Below are 26,198 nucleotides of genomic sequence, written 5' to 3'. Positions count from 1 at the left end.
TACAGTGGCGTACCTAGCATATGTAACACCCGGGGCCCATCATTTTTTGGCACCCCCCCCCCCCATCTGTAAGAAAAACATGATTTTTAGTAACAAACCACACGTCACACATGAGTACCTAGGAAAAGGCAGCATCTTATATATTGCAGTGAGCAGTACATCATTACACCCATTGTAAAACTAAACAAGCCAGACCAGCACAGATCAATCCTACACCGTCAATCCTAACAGAAAACCATGTCTTTCGAACACACAGAACACAGAAAACACCTTCGCCTAGTATGGAATATGTCATCACAAACTAACCCCTCACTCTTTTACAAAACTGTAGTGTGGATTTTAGCCACAGTGGTAACAGCCCTGACGCTCATAGAATTCTGAGCATCAGAGCTGCTACCACCACGGCTGGCGCTAAAAAACGCTCCACAGTTTTGTAAAAGGGGGGATAAAATAGAAATACACAGTTTCAACACTCTAGCTCAGAGGTGCCCAAACTTTTTGAGCTTGTGAGCTACTTTAAAATGACCAAGTCAAAATGATCTACCAACCCAGCGCTGCTCAGCGCTGCTCTTGACGCTCATAGGCTCCCTGCGCTAAAAACCACTATTGCGGTTTACTAAAAGGGGACCATATTGTAAAATATAGACAGCAGATATAAATTCTGAACTGTGCATAGTAAGTGAAGGGAAGTTTTCATCTCTGGGAATTTACCCAGTTAACTATTAAGTTATTTGGGCAAATTCCTTTGAAAACTGTGGTAATACTGCCTCCACTTTGCTAAATTTAAAATAAAATCATTTTTCCTACCTTGTCTGGTGATTTCATGAGTCTCTGGTTGCACTTTCTTCTTCTGACTGTGCATCCAATCTTTCTTCCCTTCTTTCAGCCTGTATGCTTCCTCTCCTCCACACCTCATTCCCTCCCCCAACTTTTTCTTCCTCTCTCCCTGACCTTTCTTTCTTTTTTTCTGTTTCTCTTCTTTCCTTCTGTTTCCCTGCCTGCCCCCTTTCTTTCTTTCTCCCTGCCGTTCCCCAAGCCACTGCCGCTGCCATCGGGGAACAGGATCCACCAATAGATAACAGGCCCCGACGCCGACGCGACGCATGCTCTCCCTGCTTCGGGCCGATCAGTCTTCCTCTCCCCGACGTCAATTCTGCCGTCGGAGAGGAAGTTCCGCCCAGCCAGGCAGCGATTGGCTGGCCCAAACTTCCTCTCCGACAGCAGAATTGATGTCGGGGAGAGGAAGACTGATCGGCCTGATAGATTAGATCGCCAAGACAAAGTGAGTCCTGGGTGATCGACTCACTTTGCCTTGGCGAGCTACTGGCGCCCCTGCCTTAGAACACTGCCTAGGGCCCTGGGGGAGCCTGGGCCCCCTGTCAGCTCCGGGCCCCTGAATGCAGGACTGGTAGTACTGCCCTGATGGCGGCCCTGGGTTGAGGGAGGCGAGACTGGGGCGAAACAGGGCTTGACATGGGCGGAATGGGGCGGGGCTGGGGGCAGGGCCATGGGTCCGGATTTTACAATAGTAAAATCTGGTAACCCTAGTTGTACATCCCTTAGCAGGAAGCTAATGCCAGGGCCATCAAAGGTCTAACCTTTGACAAACTGGGTCTTACTTTATTCAGGCCACCAGCCTCTTCAGCTCCAGTGAAAGAAGAAGGAAAACAGACGAAGGAGAACAGGCTGGATGGATAACACCAACACACACTCGGAACACTGTTCCCTCTAAGCCAGAGATGTCAAAGTCCCTCCTCGAGGGCCGCAATCCAGTCGGGTTTTCAGGATTTCCCCAATGAATCTGCATGAGATCTATTTGCATGCACTGCTTTCATTGTGTGCTAATAGATCTCATGCCTATTCATTGGGGAAATCCTGAAAACCCGACTGGATTGCGGCCCTCGAGGAGGGACTTTGACACCCCTGCTCTAAGCTGAGTGAGAGTCCTCCAACTGCACTGCTGCCAGTAGGGGGTGGTGCTTCAATATTCTGTTTTCAATTACTGAGTGACAAGCAGGTTCCCTGGAGTTCTGCAGAGCTTGTTTGTCTCTCACTATTGAAAATGTGATAGTGAAACAGCACCTCCCATTGGTAGGACTATAAATGGCGACCTACCACTCAGAGGAACCAATGACCTGGAGCTTCCAGCACTTTTTACCTCTGATTTGTTAATCTGTCACATATCAAGAGCACAAGTTTCTGTACAAGATATAAAGCAGCATTTTTATTAATTTAATTTGAGTAACAGGTAGTTGCTTTTCTGACTTTGCACTGCATTTCATGACATTGGCAGGGCTATGAAAGGACATGAACTACAAATAAAGCGATAACTTATATAAACATCTGAAATGCATCTCAAACACTATACAATATAAAAATAATCCCCAATGTCTACTTATGTCAAAAATAAAAGGTTAACATTTAATAAATAAAATTGAATTTATGCTTTGAGATTGGAAAGTTGTAAAGTGCTGCATATCTCCGAGTGCTGCATTGACCTTTCCAGTTTTATTTCCACGAGTATGGAGGGCCGAGCACCTCCCCAATGAATGTTCTTTTGCAAATTATAAACCAGTGGCTGGTTTGGGGCCCGATTCCAGGTATATGCTTGGTTAATAACGACAGATTTTCTCCAGAGTCCTTTAGAAATATTTGAGTGCATAATGAGATAGGTCAGGGAGACATGTGCTATTCACATGTAAAGAGCCTGGCACATTAATGATTTCACTTGCAGAGTGCCCATGAGTCAGTTAATGTTGAAATCCAAGGTTCACTAAGTAAAACCAAGAGAAAGCAGCTAAGCAAACATAAAACAAACCCTACTTCCATTCTGTGCCACTAGAGGGCACTGCTTGCACAACAAGGGCCAACAAGATGTGAGCATAGTTACTACGAAATTGGCTCTGGTGAATAAGGGTTTTGTTCTGGCTATAGACTTAAAACACTCCACTAATATTTACTTACGTATACCTCATTAGTGCAAATATGTAAAGGAAAATACAGAATATTTCTTTTTCAATACTTTTCTCTCCCACCCTTGTTGTAAACAAGGGAGGAACTGCTTGGTCACAGTTAACTAGAAGCCAACCTGGGATGCAAGTCTAAAGATCACCAAGAGGAGAGAAAGCATACGTTATAAGCCTCTTATTCAAATACATTGGATAAGAAATAGTTTTGCGTCCCATCAGAGACATTCTTCTATTAAGACAGACTCTGGAATGGTAGCACTCTCTCAAGGGCATGGGAACACAGGAAGCCAGGGCAGCAGCAGTCAGGGCTATTACCATTAATAAAATATGATGAAATTCTTGGACAGGGCTAACACTTAAGCACACCTTACCCATTTGGTGTCTTTTACTGAAGATACCTAGCCTTTGGGAGCCATCTGTCTAAAGAAAGCCAGCACCTTTCAGAATGTTTCACAGAGCCACTGCCCCCCTCCCCCCCCCCTGCAGTAAGGAGGTAGTTCTTGGCTGATGTGTCCACAAGATTTCAACAGTCCAGTAGGTCCAACACGTGGGTTTTTGGGCTGCCGAGGAGGGAGGTGGGTGCTCCACCTCAGAAAAGTTTCATGTAGTTGAGAGGAGAGAGGGCACATGGTGCCACGTGTTTTCCAAAACCATGGAGAATATTTCTGCTTTTAAAGAAATCCTTCGGCTCAGTCCATGGTCCCCCTGGACCTTGTTTGCTTTACTTCGTGGTGAAATGGAGATTCATCAAGGCTCCACGACTTGACCTATGAACAGAATAGATCCTGGAAGAGAAGATGAAAAGGAACCTTAGTGCAGTCGAGGATGACATAGGGAATCTTAGCAAGGAATGAGAAAAGAGGGACAGAAGGAAAAGCATAAGATACTGGTGAAGAGACAGGTAGGGGAGATGCAGGAAAGCCATGTAGTTATGGTACTGCATTAGGCTTTCTTACTTGTTGGGTTATGTCTCACTACAAACAGGAAGGGCCTGTCCATTATCACTTCCAATGGTGCCATTCTGGCATACATAATAGCAGCTGGAAGAGAAAAACTAGTGTTAAGTCTTCATTATATTGTACTACTGGAGAAAAGTGTGTGCTCTTTCCTGATAATATGCACAATGTTCATAGAAACATGATGGCAGATAAAGGCCAAATGGCTCATCCAGTCTGCCCATCCACAGCATCCACTATCTCCTCCTCTCCCTATAGGCTAAGGCTCTTTACACCTGCATTGTGAGGTCATAGAGCATTATGATACAAACATGATGACACCCATTGATGTGATGTAACCACTCCCCCTTACCTCCTGACTTATAAATTGCCTACAACCTGTACTGGATAAGTTTGATACAGAAATTCTGATTAGATTAGATAAAGGCCAAATGGCCCATCCAGTCTGCCCATCTGTAGCATCCACTAACTCCTCCTCTCACTATAGGAGAGAGAAAGAGATAATGGTTACTGCGGATGGGCAGACTAGATGGGCCGTTTGGCCTTTATCTGCAATCATGTTTCTATGTTACATTGAGAGGTCACAGAGAATTATGGTTATAGAAACATGATGTAACCACACCCTCTAACCTCCTTACTTGTAAATTACCTAGAATTTGTACTTGATAAGTGTGATACAGAAATTCTGATTAGATTAGATAAAGGCAAATGGCCCATCCAGTCTGCCCATCTGTGGCATCCACTATCTCCTCCTCTCCCTAAGAGATCCCACATGCCTGTGTGCATTCTTTCCTGATAATATGCTCACTGTTCACACTTGCATGCACTAATGGGAAAAAGTGTGCACCCTGTCCTGATGGAACGAACATGCACTATCGGGAAAAAGTGTGCCCACTTTCCAAAAGATTGTGCCCTGTTCATAAAGACTGCCTACTCTCTGCGTAAAGTGCACACCTTTTTGAAATATTCACACCACATACAAAGAAAAAAACAAAACAAAACACACATCCCTAATAATTATCTGGTTGGACAGCAAAAAAAGGCTGTCCTAAATTAATCAGGTAGCTTTTGGATATCACTGCTGAATGATAACCGTACCCCGGCAACTTCTGCCAGATGCTAAGTACTTAGATCTTTGGTGCCAGCGCCCAGGTAGGGGCTGGCTTGAAATATCTAAGTCTAATTGTCCCTATCTTATTAGGCTATATTTGGTGATCAGTTGTAGAGAATGACATGGTGACAAAATTCATCACTGTACCTGTGGGAAACCATCCTGTGTCATTCTTTAGTGTCTATCTTAACCTCAGTCCTTCCACACCAGCATTTTCAATGCAAGGCTTGAGGGTCAGTGGTTGTGAATGATATGGAGATGGGAATGGAGATGAATTTTGTCACTGTGTCATTCTCTAATCACTCATTACATTTAAGTAATGAAGGGGGACGGGAAAGGGAAATTATATACTGCCTTTTTGTGGCTTTGGAGGGTTAAGTGACTTGCCCAAGGTCACAGGGAGCAGCATCGGGCTTTGATCTCAAAGCCTCTGGGTACAGAGGCAGCAGCTCTACCAGAGAGCCACACCTGCCCCCACACCTTTTGGAGTTCTGCACAGGGTGATTTAGTTCAGCATTACGCTCACCTGTGCTGGCAGATGCCTTAGTCCCACTCTCGTTTACTTCAATTTTCACCTTTTGCAGAGCCTGAGATACATACAGTGGTTTTTCATCTGAAATAGTAAACAACAAAAATACATAAGAACTATGTCATGGAGCAGCATAAAACAAATCTCTAGTCACACTGGACAACAAGGTTGGGAAAACCACTCTGGAAAGCCACAGCTGCCTTTTCCTTGTCTCCCTAGAGATATAAGGTAAGGGAAGATTAGTTGAATGATCATTAATCTTGAGCTGGATGGAGTAGGCCACACTAGAGATGCTTTCGAAAAAGGTGGGGACCAGAGTGGCTTGCTCTGGATGTAGCTGGATATTGAATTATATTTTATTGTATTAGATATTGTATTTGTATTTTATTGACTTGGCATTCACTACACACTGTGGTTGAGAAAAAGAGAGTTTGTTTTCTTTCTGATCTGGAGACAGTGTATAGAGGTGGGGATGAGGGTGGGAATAATTGTGGAGATGAGGGAGGTAGAGAGGCTAGGAGGGGAATGTGAGAAAGAGGGGGAAGGGGAGAAAAGAAAGAAAATAAACTTTAATGTAAGAGCTCCAGGCTGTTATTTAAATGACAATGTGGTGTTAATTTTGATGTTTTTCTTTTTTTTTTTTTTTACTAATGTAATTACAAAAAAAAAGATAAGGGAAGATCTCTGCACACCCAGAGTTAAATTTACCTGCAACTTCACACAAGGCTCTCCCAAGATCCCCCTCTACAGTAAGCATGTCCCTCTCAATCCCGCTTTGATTACTTACCCGAAAGGTTTGTGAAGTCAGCTAAGCTCTCGTCAAACAAGTCGGTCATCCCCAAGTTCATCAGTGGCCTCTTTAAGTCGGCCTCGCTTTCCAAGGAGAATCTGTAAATGGCAGGACAACTAGATCAGCACCGATGTTTTGGGAAAGGACCACCCAAGGGAACGAGGGATGATGACCTAATGCAGGGTGTGCCATTCGGTGGGCATATATGAGGATAACGCTATTGCTTGTTGTGAACATAGATGGAGAGAATTGTGTTGGCCAAGGGGAATCCAGTGGTGCCATTCACATGAAGAGCTCAGTCCCTCCCTGCCCTCATCCTTGCCCCCACCCCTCCCCGCATGCGCCCTCACCTTTTAACTTCACCGGCATGAGAAGCATGCTCATGTTGGTGTTGGCTCGCCCTTTGACGTCACTTCCTAGGCATGGGTCCCGGAAGTAACCTCAGAGCACCGATGCCAATGCAGGCAATAACCTGACGCCGGGGGAATACAAAAGGTATGGGGGACGGCAAGGGGCACATGCCAAGGAGAGGAGGGGTGCCACACCCTTAGGAATACCATGCCTGGGGCATACCAGTCATGAGTGTCATACCATCAGCACCACCACTCACGTGTTTGAGCAGTGGCTAGTAATCTCTGAACCTGAGGTGTGTGGGCTACCTCACAGGTGCTGCCTTGATATTTAGGATGGGCTTAAATCACGAGAGAAAGGCACATTGGCCCAAATTCTGTAACCAGCGCCTAATGTTAGGCACCTATTTTGAAGGCCGCCCAACTCGATAGGCGCCTATCTAAATTGAACAACAAGCCCAATTAAGCTTTTTTTTAATCAGCACTAATTGAAACATAGGCGCCTATCAAGAAAGAGCGATTCTGTAACAAGACGCCTCTAAAAATGTAGGCGCCCTTCAAAAAATTTAGGCGCTATGCATGTTAGGAGTGGGCGTGGCTTCATGGAAGGTGCCTTGTTACAAAATCGCTGCTCTTAAGCGTGCTTAGGCGCTCACATGGACACCTACATTTTAGTTGGGCCTAGAGCTGGCCTATTTTTGGGGCGCCTCCAAAATAGGTGCCGCCTGATTGAACTTGACTTGCGCTGAATGGTGCCTATATCAGCGCCTGACTTTTTGGGCGCTTCTTATAGAATTTGCCCCTTTGTGTCTAGCAATAAGGGCACTGAACATGCAGAGAATGAGGGTGAGGATCTTACTTTGGCAGGACAAGGAGGCGTACTACTTTTTTCATGTGACTTTTCCAGTAGTTGATGAGTTCTACATCAATGATTTCCGTCAGTGCCGACAGTGGGACTTCCTTCTCGAAGGGTGCTGCGATCAGCATACTGAGTGTCTCCCCGTGGTATGGCAACTCGATGACATCATAATCGTCCCCATCGGGCGTGATGAACTCACCTAGAAAACAAGAGCGAAAGTGCTGTGGTTTTAAGAAGGAAGTCACACTGGGCCATATCGTGAACATAAGAACATAAGAACTGCCTTCGCCGAATCAAACCTTAGGTCCATCAAGTTTTATTAGGATTTTATATACCGCCTATCAAGGTTATCTAAGCGGTTTTACAATCAGGTACTCAAGCATTTTCCCTATCTGTCCCGGTGGGCTCACAATCTATCTAACGTACCTGGGCTACAGAGGACTGAGTGACTTGCCCAGGGTCACAAGGAGCAGCACAGGGTTTGAACCCACAATCCCAGGGTGCTGAGGCTGTAGCTTCAACCAGTGCACCACACACTCCATCAAGTCCGGCGACCTGCACACGCGGAGGCTAAGCTAGGTGTTCCCTGATGAAGACCCTGTTTTCCCATATCCCTCAATGTGATTTGCAAGAAGGTGTGCATCCAACTTGCCCTTGAATCCCAGAATGGTGGTCTCCGTCACAACCTCCTCCGGGAGAGCATTCCAAGCGTCCACCACTCGTTGTGTGAAACTGAACTTCCTGGACGTGTTGCCCCTCAATTTCAGTCCATGACCTCTTTGCACAAAGTCTCCGATGCCCTAAGCTAAACTAAAAAAACACTACAATTTTCATTTAATTAAACACTTAGGAGGAAATTTTGAATGGCCCATCTATTGCAAAGCACTATCGGGCGAATTTTGTATAAGGGGCTGAATCTTAGGCGCTTCTTCCGTGCTGAATTTTCAGCATGGAAAATCTTTCTAATAGAGGCAAAGCGCCATAACGAGACAGGAATAGCAGATCCACGTGAAAACACAGGTGCCCATTTATAAAATTGTGTTTCAAATGTTTCCACGCAGATCTGCAAAGGAGGCGAGGCCATGGGAGGGACTTAGGCAGGTCAAGGACATTCCCTTAAAACGTGTGCCATATTATAGAACTTGTGCGCCGGGATTTACAGCTGGTTTCGGTCGGTGTAGCTTTTCGTGCACAAAGTTCAGCTCAGATCCTGGTGCCATGCGCTGTTCTTTGAAGGGTGATGATCCCGGAACGCCTGTTATATTCAGGACTATTTTCTTTTCAGCACCACATTTTGCGTGCCATGTACAGAATCCAGTTCGATAAGAACATAAGAATTGCCGCTGCTGGGTCAGACCAGTGGTCCATCGTGCCCAGCAGTCCGCTCCCGCAGTGGCCCTTTGGCCAAAGACCAGTTCCTTGAGTCTAGCCTTATCTGTGTACGTTCTGGTTGAGCAGGAACTTGTCTAACTTTGTCTTGAATTCCTGGAGGGTGTTTTCCCCTATAACAGCCTCCGGAAGAGCATTCCAGTTTTCTACCACTCTCTGGGTGAAGAACTTCCTTATGTTTGTACAGAATCTATCCCCTTTTAACTTTAGAGAGTGCCCTCTCATTCTCTCTACCCTTCATTATCTTGAATGTTTTGATCATGTCCCCTCTCAGTCTCCTCTTTTCAAGGGAGAAGAGGCCCAGTTTCTCTAATCTCTCACTGTACAGCAACTCCTCCAGCCCCTTAGCCATTTTAGCCGCTCTTCTCTTGACCCTTTTGAGTAGTATTATGTCCTCCTTCATGTACAGCGACCAGTGCTGGACGCAGTATTCCAGGTGGGGGCATACCATAGACCTGTACAGCGGCATGATAACCTTCTCCGATCTGTTTGTGATCCCCTTCTTAATCATTCCTAGCATTCTGTTTGCCCCTTTTTGTCGCCACTGCGCATTGCACGGACATCTTCATTGACTTGTCTACCAGTACTCCCAAGTCTCTTTCCTGGGGGGGGTCTCTCCAAATACTGCACTGGACATCGTGTATTTGTGCATATGATTTTTGTTACCCACTGGGTGGGTTGGGAATGCTCTGCTAGGTTTGGATCAAGTTGGTTGGGGGACACTGCACGACTGGAAAGGTTTGTTGACTTACTGTAGTTGAACTTGGCAGTTTGGGCCATCATGGGCACAGAGATGGTGCTACCATTAGACTTATGGAAAAGCCGGTTGCGTGTCGCCTGCTCGGGGAATGGCATCTTCCATAGTCCCTTAAAGTAAATGGCATTGACCAATGCAAGGCGTGTGAGCTCGTTCAAGGCATTCTCTCCCAGGAAGTTAGTGATCATCCCTGAGGAAGAAAGAAAAGAATGAATCAAAGGTCCTAGTCCTTGGTCTCTCTCTGCATCTCTGACACTTATCCAGGCAGATATGTATTTTAATTTACCCTCCTTCTTCTTCTAATCCTTTTTGGTTTTCCCTTAAAACATTGTAAACTTCCCTGTCCTTGTTTGCCTATTTGTGTCAAGATTTTTTTTTAACCTGGTCTTTGTTTATTCCCTGTTAGTATTTATTGGTTTTTAATTATCCCCAGCTGTGTTTACATTTTGTAAACCGCTTTGATTTGACTTGTTTTTTTTTTCCTCAATAAATTTTTATTGGAAAATTTTTGTGATAATAAACAGGCTACAATACAAACAGAAACCCCACAATACAAAAGAACATGTGCTAAATCCTCCCCCCCCCCAAAAAAAAAAAAAAATTAATTTGTACAATTGGAAAATAAAAGAAAAAACATCTTTCTAATACATAAGATCTCCTTGCTACAACCTCTCTTATAACATCACATATCCACCATATTTACCACACACTCTCGCACCTCTCTCTGTCCCACATCCAAAGTCCCTCCCCTCAACCCATATCAATATAGACCCCTGAAAGCGATCCCTGGTATATCCAATTAAATGATTGTAACTTGTCACTCACACATCCCCCTCCTACTTTTTTACACCTCCCCCCCCCCCTTTCCTTAGCGAAAGCTGGTGTAAGAGTACATCCCATTATAGGCACAAGGAAAAGAACCCCAATAAATCTGCAGTAAGTGTTGAGCAACGAAAACCGAAGACAAAACTGCAGAACTGTTGTACTCGATGCAGGAGCTTTATTTCAATCAATAAAACGTTGTATTAAAAGTGGTCCCCGTTTCTTTAGAACAAAGATGGACTACTTTTAATGCATTTTATTGACCGAAATAAAGCTCCTGCGTTGAGTGCATCAGTTCTGCAGTTTCGTCTTTGGTTCCCATTGCAGCTCAGGGAACACCTACCTATAACAGCACGTGGGCACCCCAAATCCATTCCAAAATCACTAATGCAGCTAAATTAAGGTGTGATCATTTATGCCAGGCTAGCGGCAGGTGTAACATCCAGTACCCTTCTCTCTCCATATTCACTGTGATAGGGGATTAACTGAACCGCAAATACTGAAAAACCGCGAATAGCTTTTTAATGTCATTTGCTGTTTTCTATTAAAAACCATCGTGAATATGGTGAAACCACGAATAACACAGTGGGAGACCTGGTCTGTTCCTAAAGGAGAGGCAAAACACGGTGAACAAAGTGCTGGGAATCAGCGATTTTCTCTGTAAATGCTTGGAATCAGCGATTTCTCTGTGCAAGCTGATGTAATTTGGGGGGGGGGGGGGGGAGGAGCCAGCAAGCTAAAAACCGTGAATAATCGAATGCGCGAATACGGAGGGAGAAGTGTACTGTATAAGTTGCATATGTCCCCTCCCAAGCTGCACTCAGGTGTGCCCCTAACTTGCAATTGTGTGCTATCTTATAGCAAGAAAGGAGTGGTGCGGTGGTTAGAGCTACTAACCCTGCGGTTGTGGGTTTAAGCCCCACACTGCGCCCTGTGACCCTGGGCAAGTCGCTTTCAGGGCAAATTCTATAAGAAGCACCCAAACGTTAGGCACCGTTCAGCGCGATTCAAGCACAGTTGGCTGCTGCTTAGTGAATCGCGCTGAGCGGCCCCTATCTTGGAGGCGCCCAAAACGTAGGCAGGCTCTAGGTGCAACGAAAACGTAGGCGCCCATGCGCGCACTCATGCACGCTTAAGAGCAGCGATGCTGTAACAAGGCACCGAACGCGAAGCCGCGCCCACGCCTAACGTGCATAGCACCAGTTTTTTTGAAGTCCGCCTTGTTACAAAATCACTCTTTCTTGATAGGCACCTACGTCTCAATTATTGCTGATTAAAAAGCCTAATTGGGCTTGTTATTCAATTTAGATAGGCGCCTATCGAGTTGGGCGCCTCCAAAATAGGTGCATAACATCAGGCGCCGGTTACAGAATTTGGGCCTTCAGGTGCATTAGATACACCGGGACAGGGAAAACGCTTGAGTACCTAATTGTAAACCACTTAAGTAATCTAAATACCTAAATAAATAAAATAGCTCATAGTGCATTTATTCATGGAAGCAGACTTTTCTGTGCTGTTACATGCGCAAAACATGTGCCAGTTTCCAGTGGGGTGTAATCAGCCAGGGCAGGATTAACCAATAGGCCAAGTAGGCACGTGCCTAGGGCCCGAAATGGTCAGGGGGGCCCGATGAAGGAAGGCATCAACATTGTTTTTTCCAAACGGCGACAGGCCCTTCCAGCATCGATCGGCAACGCACCCCTCCCCCCCTCGACAGAAAGTAAGACAAGCAAGCAACGCGGGTAAGAAAGGCAACGGGAACTGTAATTGTGCAAGCGGTGCTGCTTGCCCAAAGCTTCCCTGTGACGCAGCTTCCTGTTTCCGCCTGGGCGCATGGTGGGGTGGGGCGAGGCAGGGGGGCCCAGTGTACTTGTGTGCCTAGGGGCCCTCGACGAATTAATCCAGCCCTGTAATCAGCTAGGTTTGGGGGTCTGTGGTGTAAAGATCCCCCCCCCCCCCAAACACACACACACTTACTGGTTGAATTTTACCACCTAAAGCTAGCAAATTTCAGGCTAGATTCAATATAGTGCTCCATCTCATTAACTCACACTGTTAATGGGCGTTCTTAGAAAATAGGTCTCATGCCATACAATGGGACCTACGGTAGATCATGCCCATTAATGTCCATTTCCAAATCATCTCTATTCTTTGGTTTCCCTTGATATGCAAACACTCATAGTTGTTCATGTGTGTAGCCTTTAATTATGTTGTTTCTTCAAAACTTAAATCTTTAAGCTATATCTTCAGCTGTGCTTTCCAAGGGAGGAAGTACTGACATTATTCTTTTTTTTTTTTTATTTGGGACATCCTTGAAACAGCTGTAGAGGCAAAACATGTTGGAGGAAGATACTCAGTCCCCAGTTGACATCTTATAATCAATATTCAGATAAGTGCATATAAGGATATTTAAATATGATTAAAAACATTGAAAGTGGTACTACACTGTATTAACAGAGAGAATTATATAAATAATCTAGAGCCGGTCGATGAGGAGTGCCGAGCATCGATATTTACAATTGATCAATGCAGAGTGCAGTGCACTGTTCCTAATGGTGCAAGAACAATCATTGGAGAGTACGTCTGAAGATACTGCTTGAAGATTAAAGATTTACGTTTTGAATAAATAAGATAAGGTTACACACATTAACAACTACGAGCTTTCATGTCTGTTAGCACGTGGTAAAGCGGTTGCACCTAGTAGAACATCAAGCCCTTAGTTTGGCAAGAGTGGAAACATTCTAGCGGTGTTTCTGTAACAGGCTTATGATTTAACCCGTTGGGTGCTGGTTTCCAGTGTAAACCAGCTCTGTTTAGCCACTTAACTCCAGTTAGACGAATAGTAGGCTTTAACCTAACTAGTCTTATTTTGTACGGATAGATTTAAGAAATTCCTCAACCAAACAACACAGCAGGTTAGGTATCACTGAAAATCTGAATGAAGATAACCAACTAAAGTTAGCTGAGTTTTTGATTTTGTTTTGTTTGTGTGGGTTTTTTTGCTGCTCAATAGCTTTTTGAATATCAGCCTAAATATTTTTTTTATTTCATTATGAATCATGGTAAGTGAGGTGCTGCAGTCTTCTCACCTTCTGTACGGAGCTTCACCCAGTCATTGATGATCAACCTTGCCTTCTCCTCCTCGGTGAAGTCCACTGGTTTCACCAACTGGTTGAAAGCCCTGAAGAATTTCTTCAGGAAGCCTCTGACCAACTTCATATCTCTCTGCACAAAGAGGGCATCTGCTGTATTGACCACATCTAAGTTCCAGGCACCCGTGATCTCCTTTTGCAATGTCCTCAGTGCTATGGTCACACCTTTCTCTGTATGAGGAAAGACATGATTAGTAAACTTGGAGAGGAAATTCTTCTACAAACAGAAAGGAAAGATCCCCCATCATTTCTTGACTGTACACATAAAAGCAAACACACTGATATGTTTGAGCCTGGTCTGTTGAGGAAGAGATCCTGGTATGTCTCAGCTTGATCCATCAAAATGGCAACCACCAACGTGACAGAGTTTGAACTAAGGCCAAAAGGCCTAAGAGTTTGTGCTGGCTTCATCCGGAGGATTCCGACATGAAAAGCTTGATGCATTGGGAGGGGGGGGTGGTAGTGAACACAAACTTCTGAATTGCATCTAACCTAAGGGAACATGACTGGACCCCCCAGAGAATGAGTTCTGGTGGCATCTCTCTAAGTGGGAGCCATATGTTGGGCACCTTGATGGCATGCACTGAACACCAATTCTATAATGCATCTGGGTGTCAAGATACCATTATGGAATACTAGAGCAACCCACCATTGACATGCCTAATTTTTATGTGCCATCTGGCATAACTGATGGTATATACCAGGGCTGCCCAAGTCCGGTCCTTGAGAGCTACTGGCAGGCCAGGTTTTCAGGATATCCACAATGAATATGCATGAGAGAGATTTGCCTGCACTACCTTCTTGGTATGCAAATCTCTCTCATTGTGGATATCCTGAAAACCGGGCCTGCCAGTAGCTCTCGAGGACCGGACTTGGGCAGCCCCGGTATATAAGTTTGGCAGTGGCACATGTAACTCATAGTGTTCTATAGGTTGTGCACATAGCAGGAAGAGGTGCCCGCCCTCTTGCATATGCATGCCATAGCACTTACCTGTGCCCTTATAGAATAGCCCTTATTTATTTCTTAGGTTTTATATTCCGTTCTCCCCAAAGAGCTCAGAACGGGTTACGGTTTTACATTCAAAGTGATACAATGTACCATTACATAAATTACAGTTTATCAGCAAGGATTACGACTTTACAAAAGTACAGATTACGAGGTTACAAAATTTACATAAGGATAATTGTCGAATGTTGCGTAGGGCTACAGGTTGTCCTGCATAGGGTATGACTTTAGAATCAAGTGGAAGATACAGTTAAGATGAGTGGTAAAAGGGTGGTAATGCGAATAAGTGCTATCTTTTGGCGCCCATACGTAAACAAAGAAGTGCCTAATTATAGAATTACCCTTCAATTGTCTATATTGTCTCTTGCTTTTCTGTCCCTTCTCTTACCTCCAATCCCATACTTCATGGCTTCCTTGATCTGGCTCTTCGTGTTCCCTGTGGCACCCAACTGCACCATCGCTAGCACGGCCGAGACACCATAGGGAGAGAACGCCATATTCTTGTCCTCAGAGGACTTGGCAACTTCTTGAAACACCCTCATGCCAAAGTCTGTGGCAAGCTCAGAAATCTCGGAACATTTGGAGCGTTGTGGGGCTCCCGTGGTGAAGGCGAAGACAAGGCATGCGGTGGCAATCAGTAAGATCTTCATCCTGAAGGGAAACATATTGAACAATCAGCAATAGGGTCCATATACAATGGGTGAGTAGGGTTGAGTGGCATCTATCCCAGGAAGAACTCATACTGTGGCAGAGTGCTGGGTCTGCAGCGCGGACATAAGCATCAAAATGGTGTGGGAAATGTTAACAACGTTGAAAATGAAAATGGCAGGAAAATCTATGAAATTTCATAGGGTTGTTTTTTTTTTTCAAAATCTTTATTCATTTGAACATATACATCAAGTGTACATTAAAATATGAACACAACATATTACATTATCACTTGATAATTCCATAACAATATATACCTAAAAGATTTATATCCCACCCCATCTCATATCTATACATGAATAATATAATTCCTATGTATATTAATCAATTAAATTATGCACATATATATTAAATTATCATAACCCACCCATCCCCCATCCCCCCATTCTGTCAATTATCATATAAGGAAAAAGAATAATAAATTAACATTAATCATTATGATAATTTATGGAACGTTTACTTCCGCATCGGGGCTCCGTAGATGACGTCACCCACATGTGAGAATATCATGCCTGCTTGTCCTGGGATAACAATATATACCTAAAAGATTTATATCCCACCCCCATCTCATATCTATACATGAATAATATAATTCCTATGTATATTAATCAATTAAATTATGCACATATATATTAAATTATCATAACCCACCCATCCCCCATCCCCCCATTCTGTCAATTATCATATAAGGAAAAAGAATAATAAATTAACATTAATCATTATGATAATTTATGGAACGTTTACTTTCATAGGTTTTTTTTTAAAAAAATCATGTGATGTTAGTGCACTTTCTTCCAAAAGAGCAAGCACTCTTAATGACCGTGTAATTAAACTCTGGAATTTGTTGTCAGAGAAGTGGTGAAATCAGTTAACTTAGCAGGATTTTAAAAAAAAGATTTAGATAAACTTAAGGTTTAGATTAGATTAGATTAGTTAATTTCCTAAAAGACAAGTCCCTATGCCATTATTGAGATGGCTTGGGGAAATCCACCACTTAGTCCTAGCATAAGCAGCATAGAATCTGGCTAAGTACTTGGGACCTGGTTTGCCCACTGTTGGAAACAGGATACTGGGCTTGATGGACCTTTGGTCTGTCCCAGTATGGAGATTCTTATGTTCAAGAACCTACAGCACCCTCAGAACTGGCACCTATGTTCATAACTGAGAGTGGAACAGAGAAAAACAAATGCACGCGTAGGGAACCAGCAAGGGAACTCCACATAGTGCTAGGGTGAATGGAATGCTGAACACTGAAGAGACTGGGTGGGTCAGAGAGAGAGAGAGAGAAAAAAGGCAAAGCTGTCTAAGAATACTTAATCCCGGCTTATGTTTTGTGACAGAGACTATTGTACTCTGAGTAATCGCCAATGAAACTGTCATTTGAATGTGTCCAGGATGTGCACTATAAAAAAAAGAGCTGGAAGTCAGTTATCTCTGTAGCTTCCCTCAAATTGTGGAATGCACTGAGTGTTCTAATTTTGGGTCATTCAAAAAAACTACTGAAAACTCATTTATGTGTAAAAGCCTTCTATTAATACGGAATTACTGATTTAATGTACTTCTTTGCTAGGATCATTCTTCTTGTAGAATTTTTTTTTTTTTTTTTTTTACTGAGTTTGGATTTTAGTATGTTTTTATTTGAATTTGTATTTTTTTTTTTTTGTAGGTCTGACATTTTACGTACGTTTACTTTGTAATCCGCCTAGTTGATAGGCGGAAAAGAAATTGTTAAAATACATAACATAGTAGATGACGGCAGATAATCTATCTGAGACACTTTCCCCCAAACCTTTTGCTCAGACTCCCAAATATTCTCATTAATAGCCTCAAATATGTGCCCCATATACTCTAGTTAACCTTACCTAAATAGCCTTTTCTCCTTCTGAGATTCCCTTCAAATCAAACCCTGGCTTTTTTATTTATTCAATTTTCTATACCGTTCTCCCAAGGGAACAGTTTACATTGATTTATTCAGATACTCCAGCATTTTTTCCCTGTCTGTCCTGGTGGGCTCACTATCTATCTAATGTACCTGGGGCAATGGGGAGATTAAGTGACTTGCCCAGGGTCACAAGGAGCAGCATGGGTTTGAACCCCCATCCCCAGGGTGCTGAGGTTGTAGCTTTAACCACCGTGCCACACTCTCTGGCGTTCAAGGTGCTTTCTCTTAGAATCCTCTCTTTCCATGATCCACCTAAAAAAAACCCTGTAGCCCTGCTCCTTACCTGAAGGTGCTGGCGTTGCTGCCGCTGCTGGGTCTGACTGTACACAATGACTCTTCTTGAACTGAACTGCTGGCTCCAGCTGTTGCATTGCCTGTAGCAAAGTGCTTTGGCTTTATATTCATTCAGACGCCGTCCTCCTCCTCCTCTTCCCTGTGGGCAGGAAGTTTCTTAGTAACTGTGAAATGAAATCATCCGTCCCTCAGCCCCTCCTCCCCTGTTTTGGCTGGAAATAACATAATAGACAACCTCAGTGGCACCCAGGATCTAATATTGCCCTAGAACACTATTATCCAGCGTGGATACAAAGCTAAGTACAAGTTTCACTAAGTTATATTCATATTTATCAAGAGTGAGGATTCAAAACTAGATATGCTTAAATTAAGGGGGTTTTGACTAATGACAAGTTCTAAAAACAGGCAACCGCGAGCCCTTGAAGTCTTTTCCCCCCTAGGGTTAAAATTGTAAGGAACGAGGTCCAAGCTATAAACTGGGTGACCCATCAAATGAGTGCAGAACAATTGCACACTGACAATGGCGTGCCGGACATTTGCGCGCCAGCATACACTGCGGCCCGACAATTTTTTTTGAGGGGGTTGAGGGGGGTGGGGTGACCCCCTCCCCCCCCCACCATACTTAAAACATTCAATTGCTATCTAGTGTTAGGGTAAGGTTTACACGATGTATATGGGAACCCATAAAGGGGAGTCTCCCCCCCCACACCCCCCTCAAAAAAGTGGGTTACTTTGTAACCCTGAAAAATAAAAAAATTGTCGGGTCTCAGTGTGCGCCGGCGCGCCATTGTTGGCGTACCATTGTCCTACGCGCAATCATCGGTGTACCAAAAATTGTATGGGACAAGGCCAGAGCTTAAATTTCAGGAAGACATTGCCACACACTACCATTGATTTTTCTGGGGTTATTCTGGGGTCTGTGTCCCAGGATCTAATGCTAATATAACAGTTGTATGTACAGGTCATAAGAACTGATTATCTATGATCTGTATTAGGTGTAGGCACTGCAGTATAGATATGCAGTGGACAGTCTCTGCTCCTTGGCATTGCAGTCTAATCAAGGCATCCCATATATTTACCTAAATTCATTACATATAAAGCCATTTTAAAAGTACCGATGAAAGTAATTCCACCTCTGAAACATTTAAATAAGTTTGATAAAAAGCCACATAACATCTTCAGAGCCTCCCCAAAATTCTGAATTTTGGTGAGACCCTAAGCTGTAGTAGAGAATGACATAGGGACAAAATTTCCCCCATCCCCGCAGATACTCATTTTCCCGTCCCCTCCCTGCAAGTTCTTTTCCTGCACCTGCCCCATTCCTGCAAGCTCCGTCCTCATCTGCACAAGCCTCTAACACTTTAAAATCAAAAGTAGCCACATTCTACAGCTCAGATTGTGATGTCATAATGCCTCATTCCACCAACGCCTAAGCTCCGTCCTCATCTGCACAAGCCTCTAACACTTTAAAATCAAAAGTAGCCACATTTTAGAGCTCAGATTGTGATGTCATAATGCCTCATTCCACCAACGCCTAAGCTCCGTCCTCATCTGCCCAAGCCTCTAACACTTTAAAATCAAAAGTAGCCACATTCTAGAGCTCAGATTGTGATGTCATAATGCCTCATTCCACCAACGCCTAAGCTCCGTCCTCATCTGCACAAGCCTCTAACACTTTAAAATCAAAAGTAGCCACATTTTAGAGCTCAGATTGTGATGTCATAATGCCTCATTCCACCAATGCCTAAGCTCCGTCCTCATCTGCACAAGCCTCTAGCACTTTAAAATCAAAAGTAGCCACATTCTAGAGCTCAGATTGTGATGTCATAATGCCTCATTCCACCAATGCCTAAGAGCCAATCCTCATCTGCTCAAGCCTCAAACACTTTAAAATCAAAAGTAGCCACATTTTAGAGCTCAGATTGTGATGTCATAATGCCTCATTCCACCAACGCCTAAGCTCCGTCCTCATCTGCACAAGCCTCTAGCACTTTAAAATCAAAAGTAGCCACATTCTAGAGCTCAGATTGTGATGTCATAATGCCTCATTCCACCAATGCCTAAGAGCCAATCCTCATCTGCTCAAGCCTCAAACACTTTAAAATCAAAAGTAGCCACATTTTAGAGCTCAGATTGTGATGTCATAATGCCTCATTCCACCAACGCCTAAGCTCCGTCCTCATCTGCACAAGCCTCTAGCACTTTAAAATCAAAAGTAGCCACATTCTAGAGCTCAGATTGTGATGTCATAATGCCTCATTCCACCAATGCCTAAGAGCCAATCCTCATCTGCTCAAGCCTCAAACACTTTAAAATCAAAAGTAGCCACATTCTAGAGCTCAGATTGTGATGTCATAATGCCTCATTCCACCAACGCCTAAGCTCTGTCCTCATCTGCACAAGCCTCTAACACTTTAAAATCAAAAGTAGCCACATTCTAGAGCTCAGATTGTGATGTCATAATGCCTCATTCCACCAACGCCTAAGCTCCGTCCTCATCTGCACAAGCCTCTAGCACTTTAAAATCAAAAGTAGCCACATTCTAGAGCTCAGATTGTGATGTCATAATGCCTCATTCCACCAATGCCTAAGAGCCAATCCTCATCTGCTCAAGCCTCAAACACTTTAAAATCAAAAGTAGCCACATTCTAGAGCTCAGATTGTGATGTCATAATGCCTCATTCCACCAACGCCTAAGCTCTGTCCTCATCTGCACAAGCCTCTAACACTTTAAAATCAAAAGTAGCCACATTCTAGAGCTCAGATTGTGATGTCATAATGCCTCATTCCACCAACGCCTAAGCTCCGTCCTCATCTGCACAAGCCTCTAGCACTTTAAAATCAAAAGTAGCCACATTCTAGAGCTCAGATTGTGATGTCATAATGCCTCATTCCACCAATGCCTAAGAGCCAATCCTCATCTGCACAAGCCTCTAGCACTTTAAAATCAAAAGTAGCCACATTCTAGAGCTCAGATTGTGATGTCATAATGCCTCATTCCACCAATGCCTAAGAGCCAATCCTCATCTGCACAAGCCTCTCACACTTTAAAATCAAAAGTAGCCACATTCTAGAGCTCAGATTGTGATGTCATAATGCCTCATTCCACCAATGCCTGAGCTCCGTCCTCATCTGCACAAGCCTCAACCACTTTAAAATCATAAGTAGCAACATTCTAGAGCTCAGATTGTGATGTCATAATGCCTCATTCCACCAATGCCTAAGAGCCAATCCTCATCTGCACAAGCCTCTAGCACTTTAAAATCAAAAGTAGCCACATTCTAGAGCTCAGATTGTGATGTCATAATGCCTCATTCCACCAATGCCTAAGAGCCAATCCTCATCTGCACAAGCCTCTAGCACTTTAAAATCAAAAGTAGCCACATTCTAGAGCTCAGATTGTGATGTCATAATGCCTCATTCCACCAATGCCTAAGAGCCAATCCTCATCTGCACAAGCCTCTAGCACTTTAAAATCAAAAGTATCCACATTCTAGAGCTCAGATTGTGATGTCATAATGCCTCATTCCACCAATGCCTAAGAGCCAATCCTCATCTGCACAAGCCTCTAGCACTTTAAAATCAAAAGTAGCCACATTCTAGAGCTCAGATTGTGATGTCATAATGCCTCATTCCACCAATGCCTAAGAGCCAATCCTCATCTGCACAAGCCTCTCACACTTTAAAATCAAAAGTAGCCACATTCTAGAGCTCAGATTGTGATGTCATAATGCCTCATTCCACCAATGCCTGAGCTCCGTCCTCATCTGCACAAGCCTCAACCACTTTAAAATCATAAGTAGCAACATTCTAGAGCTCAGATTGTGATGTCATAATGCCTCATTCCACCAATGCCTGAGCTCCGTCCTCATCTGCACAAGCCTCAACCACTTTAAAATCATAAGTAGCAACATTCTAGAGCTCAGATTGTGATGTCATAATGCCTCATTCCACCAATGCCTAGGCTCTGTCCTTATCTGCACAAGCCTCAAACATTTTAAAATCATAAGTGTTCCAGACATGTTCAGTTAAGGCAGAGCTTACAGGAATGGGGCAGGGACAGCGGCAAACTCACGGGACGGGGTGGGGAAATTGAGTCCCTGCGGGGACAGGGAAAAATTTGTCCCCGTGTCATTCTCTAAGCTGTAGCTTATTTGGTTTATAGGTAAATCTGGCACTGGGTGACATTTGCTGAATCCAGCCATGCTGTCACTTTGCCCTGTGCTGTGGTTGTGCCTTGCCTGTTTGATATAACGTTGTGTTACAGAATAACATTATGGCCTTATTGTAATATGGTATTATAACATGTTGTGATGTTTTGCCGAGACTTACTGCGGTTGATTATATAACCATCCCAGCAAGCTGACTGTTTTGAGAACAGCCAGTGCCTGGAGGCACGGATTTCAAAGCAGCTAAAACCACCAGAGCCTGCAAATTGCTAGGTTACAGAATAAATAAATGGTTTTTGGTTTGTTTTTTTTTTGTGAAAACTGCACAGTGCCAAAATTGTTTCATAAGATGGTCAGAAAGGATAATAGAAGCCTGCTGTCTGCTAGAATGCATGAAAACCACCTTCTCTTTCACTCAGAGAATCTTCTCCTGCCTAATTCCTAGCTGACATCACAATCATAATACATGCAGTTGTGATGTCACAGAAGCTGGATTGTGACATCACTGAATGAATGCAGGTACATTTGTAGGCAGAGTGTCTTCAGATAGTTAAGAACATAAGAAGTTGCCTCCACTGGGTCAGACCAGAGGTCCATCCCGCCCAGTGGTCCGCTCCCGCGGTGGCCCACCAGGTCCTTTGACCTGTGAAGTGATTTGACCATTTTTATATCCTACCTCTGCTTCTATCTGTACCCCTCAATCCCTTTATCCTTTAGGAACCTATCCAAACCTTCCTTGAACCCCTATACTGTGGTCTGGCCTATCACAACCTCTGGAAGAGCGTTCCATGCATCTACCACCCTCTGGGTAAAAAAGAACTTCCTAGCATTTGTTCTGAACCTGTCCCCTTTCAATTTCTCCGAGTGACCCCTAGTGCTTGTGGTTCCCCACAGTTTGAAGAATCTGTCCTTGTCCACTTTCTCTATGCCCTTCAGGATTTTGAAGGTTTCTATCATGTCCCCTCTAAGTCTCCTCTTCTCCAGGGAGAACAGCCCCAGCATTTTTAACCTGTCAGCGTATGAAAAATTTTCCATACCTCTTATCAGTTTTGTCGCTCTTCTCTGGACTCCCTCGAGTACTGCCATGTCTTTCTTGAGGTACGGCGACCAGTACTGGACACAGTATTCCAGGTGCGGGCGCACCATTGCACGATACAGTGGCATGATGACTTCTTTCGTCCTGGTTGTGATACCCTTTTTGATGATGCCCAGCATTCTGTTTGCTTTCTTTGAGGCTGTCGCACACTGCGCCGATGGCTTCAATGTTGCGTCCACCATCACCCCCAGGTCTTTTTCAAGGTCGCTCACCCCTAGCAATATTCCCCCCATTTTATAGCTGAACATCGGGTTCTTTTTCCCTACAAGCATGACCTTGCATTTGTCCACATTGAAACTCATTTGCCATTTTTTTGCCCACTCCTCTAGTCTCGTCAGGTCCCTCTGCAGGTCTTCACAATCCTCCTTGGTTTTGACCCTGCTACAGAGTTATGTAATGACATACAGCAGATTGTGCCAAATTTAGGTCAGCATCATGAAATCACAGACAGGATCAGCATCCAGATTTGGTTATTGGAAAAATCGGTTCCGAGTGCTATTGAATAAAGAGAACTCCTAGCTGAGGGAACGGTTATCTCCAAACTGGACTACTGTAACACAGTCTACCTTAGAATAATTAAAACAAGGAGCAATGCATTGCAGTTGGTCCAAAATGTAGCAGCACGGTTAGTTATGGGTGTTGTAAGAAATGAGCACATAACTCGAGTTCTTCGGAAGTTGTACTAGTTACCAGTAGCACAGAGAGTCCAATATAAAGTCATCTCATAAAGCAATTGCTGATTTTATAATGTCCCGGTAGAGTACTGCGTTCAGAATATGCCATGTTACATGAAACATCGACTAAAAGCAGCTGCTTTTCGAGTGGCAGGTGTTAAAATGTGTAATGCATTGATGGGGCAATTATGCCTATGTGCTGACAGATTGACATTTAAAAAAAACTGGTGAAAACCCAGTTATTTGTATCTGCTTTCATGTAGGAAAGATTTCTATTTGTACAGGTAATAGCCGGAAGGGGCAAGAAATGTCACGAAGACTCAGCTTTTTGTGATGTTAATTTTATTCTCTGTATGTTTTATATGGAAGCCATCTAGATATAGACGGTGTATAAATTTATAGATAAATAGCGCTTGGGCACTAGTATTTATGCAAGCTGAAATCTGCTGTAAATGCCACCACCCAAATCTTGGCCTTTAGGCACTGGAATGGCGCTATTCAGTGGCGTGCGGTCAGGGCCTTCACAGGATTCACCCCACCCCCTACAGACCCTGAGGACACTGCTCTGAATTTGATTGGTTGAGCAGGCAACAGGCAGATGCTGCTCAGCCAATCAAATTCAGATCAGCACTGTCAGGGCCTTCAAGGAGTTCAGAGAATCCCCAGCCTAAAAGCCCTACTTTTTTAATGGGGGGGGGAGGGTTACTTTTTGTTTAATGCTGTTTGACTGGTTGAGCAGGCTGCCTACTAAACAATTCACTATTCCATTCTTGGTTCTTCCTGTCATGTTACTGTTATTTTATTGATTGCATTTGCCTGTCTTGGCCGTCGTGCCATTTTCAATAAAAACAATATATATATTTTAAAAATCCAAATCAAACTGCATCAAGCAAAAAGTAAACAAAAAAAAAATAAAAAAGCAAGGCTGTAGAGCTGGGGATTCCCTGAATCATCTGAAAGTCCTCACCGCAAGCCACTGGTGATATTCTATAATTGTGCCCGACTGCATGCAGACTGACAAATTCACTAAAGGCCTGCATGCGATCGTTGGCACGCTCCTCACCAACCACACAGATCTCTGGAGAGTGACCCTTGAGCATGCGCAGACCATCTTCCTAGACTGTAAATGGTCTGCGCATGCGCTGGTGGTCATAGAAACATAGAAATAGACGGCAGATAAGGGCCACGGCCCATCCAGTCTGCCCACCCCAAAGACCCTCCCCTACCTTCGTACCCGTTTTTTTTTTTCTTTTTTTAAATTATTTTTTTAACTTCGCGAGCCCATGGTTTTAACCCGCTTTAAACCCGTGGGTTAAAACCACGGGCTCGCACTGTGGAGAAGGGAAGGCGAGTTGGGAGCTGAGCAGGGCTGGAGAGTCGGGGCAGAGAGCAAAGAGCAGGGCGGCTAAAGCAGGAGAATCGGGGCAGAGAGCAGGGTTTTAGCGCAAGCGACGGGTCCTCATCAGTCTCTAGTTTTCTGATCGGCCAGCCAGTCGGTAAGTTTAGTGAATCGCGTCCTTCCTGCTTTGCATGCCGATTCCCCTCATTTGCATGCATGGATTGTGATCGGAGCGGAGGAGAGGTTAGTGAATAGGGTCGGAGAGAAATCGGGTCGCAAAGAGTGCGTAAACCGATCGGTACACGATTGGTTTGCTTAGTGAATCTAGCCCTATATTTGTTTCTCATTCCCTCTGCCACCCTGCCCTCTCTATCTCTTCAGTATTTCCCTTCATTAGCAGTATATATTGATTCAGCTTTTGTCCTGCGTATCTGTCATATTTAGATTGTGAGCTTTTTACATAAGAACATAAGAATTGCCGCTGCTGGGTCAGACCAGTGGTCCATCGTGCTCAGCAGTCCGCTCACGCGGCAGCCCTCTGGTCAAAGACCAGCGCCCTAACTGAGACTAGCCCTACCTGAGTACGTTCCAGTTCAGCAGGAACTTGTCTAACTTTGTCTTGAATCCCTGGAGGGTGTTTTCCCCTATGACAGCCTACGGAAGAGCGTTCCAGCTTTCCACCACTCTCTGGGTGAAGAAGAACTTCCTTACGTTTGTAGGGAATCTATCCCCTTTTAACTTTAGAGAGTGCCCTCTCGTTCTCCCTACCTTGGAGAGGGTGAACAACCTGTCCTTATCTACTAAGTCTATTCCCTTCACTACCTTGAATGTTTCGATCATGTCCCCTCTCAATCTCCTCTGCTCGAGGGAGAAGAGGCCCAGTTTCTCTAATCTTTCGCTGTACGGCAGCTCCTCCAGCCCCTTAACCATCTTAGTCACTCTTTTTTGGACCCTTTCGAGTAATACCGTGCCCTTCTTCATGTACGGACTGTCTCTTCTGTGTTTAATCTGGAGTGCTGCGTGCATCTGGTAGCGCTATAGAAATAATAAATAGTAGCGGTAGGATGGACTGTCATTAACAAATGAAAATGATCAGAAAAAGATAGTTGGGGGGGAGGGGTTCATTTATTGATAATACCACACACTATTGGCAAACAGAGTGCATTGTCTACAAAGAGGATGTTCTCTCTCCACTTAGTGGACTGGATTCGGTAAATCATTCTCCAAATACAATGCCCCAAAACATCAGTGCTAAATGCAATTGTCTAAAGGGTGTGTGGTGGCAC

At 44.1% G+C, this 26,198-nt stretch overlaps 1 protein-coding gene across 1 annotated transcript; it reads right to left on the bottom strand.

Annotated features, from left to right (window-relative positions):
• Nucleotides 1–2,202: 2,202 nt before the first annotated feature.
• SERPINE1 (serpin family E member 1) lies at nt 2,203–17,760 on the bottom strand. The gene is made up of 9 exons (XM_033925161.1): nt 17,624–17,760; nt 15,079–15,341; nt 13,622–13,855; nt 9,706–9,900; nt 7,565–7,763; nt 6,353–6,453; nt 5,563–5,649; nt 3,926–4,009; nt 2,203–3,754 (listed from the first exon to the last, which is right to left on the bottom strand). Exons 1-9 carry the CDS (start codon nt 17,743–17,745, stop codon nt 3,717–3,719), a joined length of 1,323 nt encoding a protein of 440 aa, XP_033781052.1. The 5' UTR covers nt 17,746–17,760; the 3' UTR covers nt 2,203–3,716.
• Nucleotides 17,761–26,198: the final 8,438 nt, after the last annotated feature.

The sequence above is a fragment of the Geotrypetes seraphini genome, chromosome 16 (genome assembly GCF_902459505.1).
Source record: "Geotrypetes seraphini chromosome 16, aGeoSer1.1, whole genome shotgun sequence".
Classification (NCBI taxonomy): Eukaryota; Metazoa; Chordata; class Amphibia; order Gymnophiona; family Dermophiidae; genus Geotrypetes; species Geotrypetes seraphini.
This window is presented reverse-complemented; position numbering and strand designations above follow the sequence as displayed.

What these genes read in the sequence shown, in the direction of transcription:
- SERPINE1 (XM_033925161.1), bottom strand. Translation starts at nt 17,745, where the DNA reads ATGAATATAAAGCCAAAGCACTTTGCTACAGGCAATGCAACAGCTGGA. An exon ending in AGCAACGCCAGCACCTTCAG is followed by an intron (nt 15,342 to 17,623) that starts GTAAGGAGCAGG and finishes GTTTCCCTTCAG; the next exon opens with GATGAAGATCTTACTGATTG. An exon ending in AACTGCCAAGTTCAACTACA is followed by an intron (nt 7,764 to 9,705) that starts GTAAGTCAACAA and finishes CTTGTTTTCTAG; the next exon opens with GTGAGTTCATCACGCCCGAT.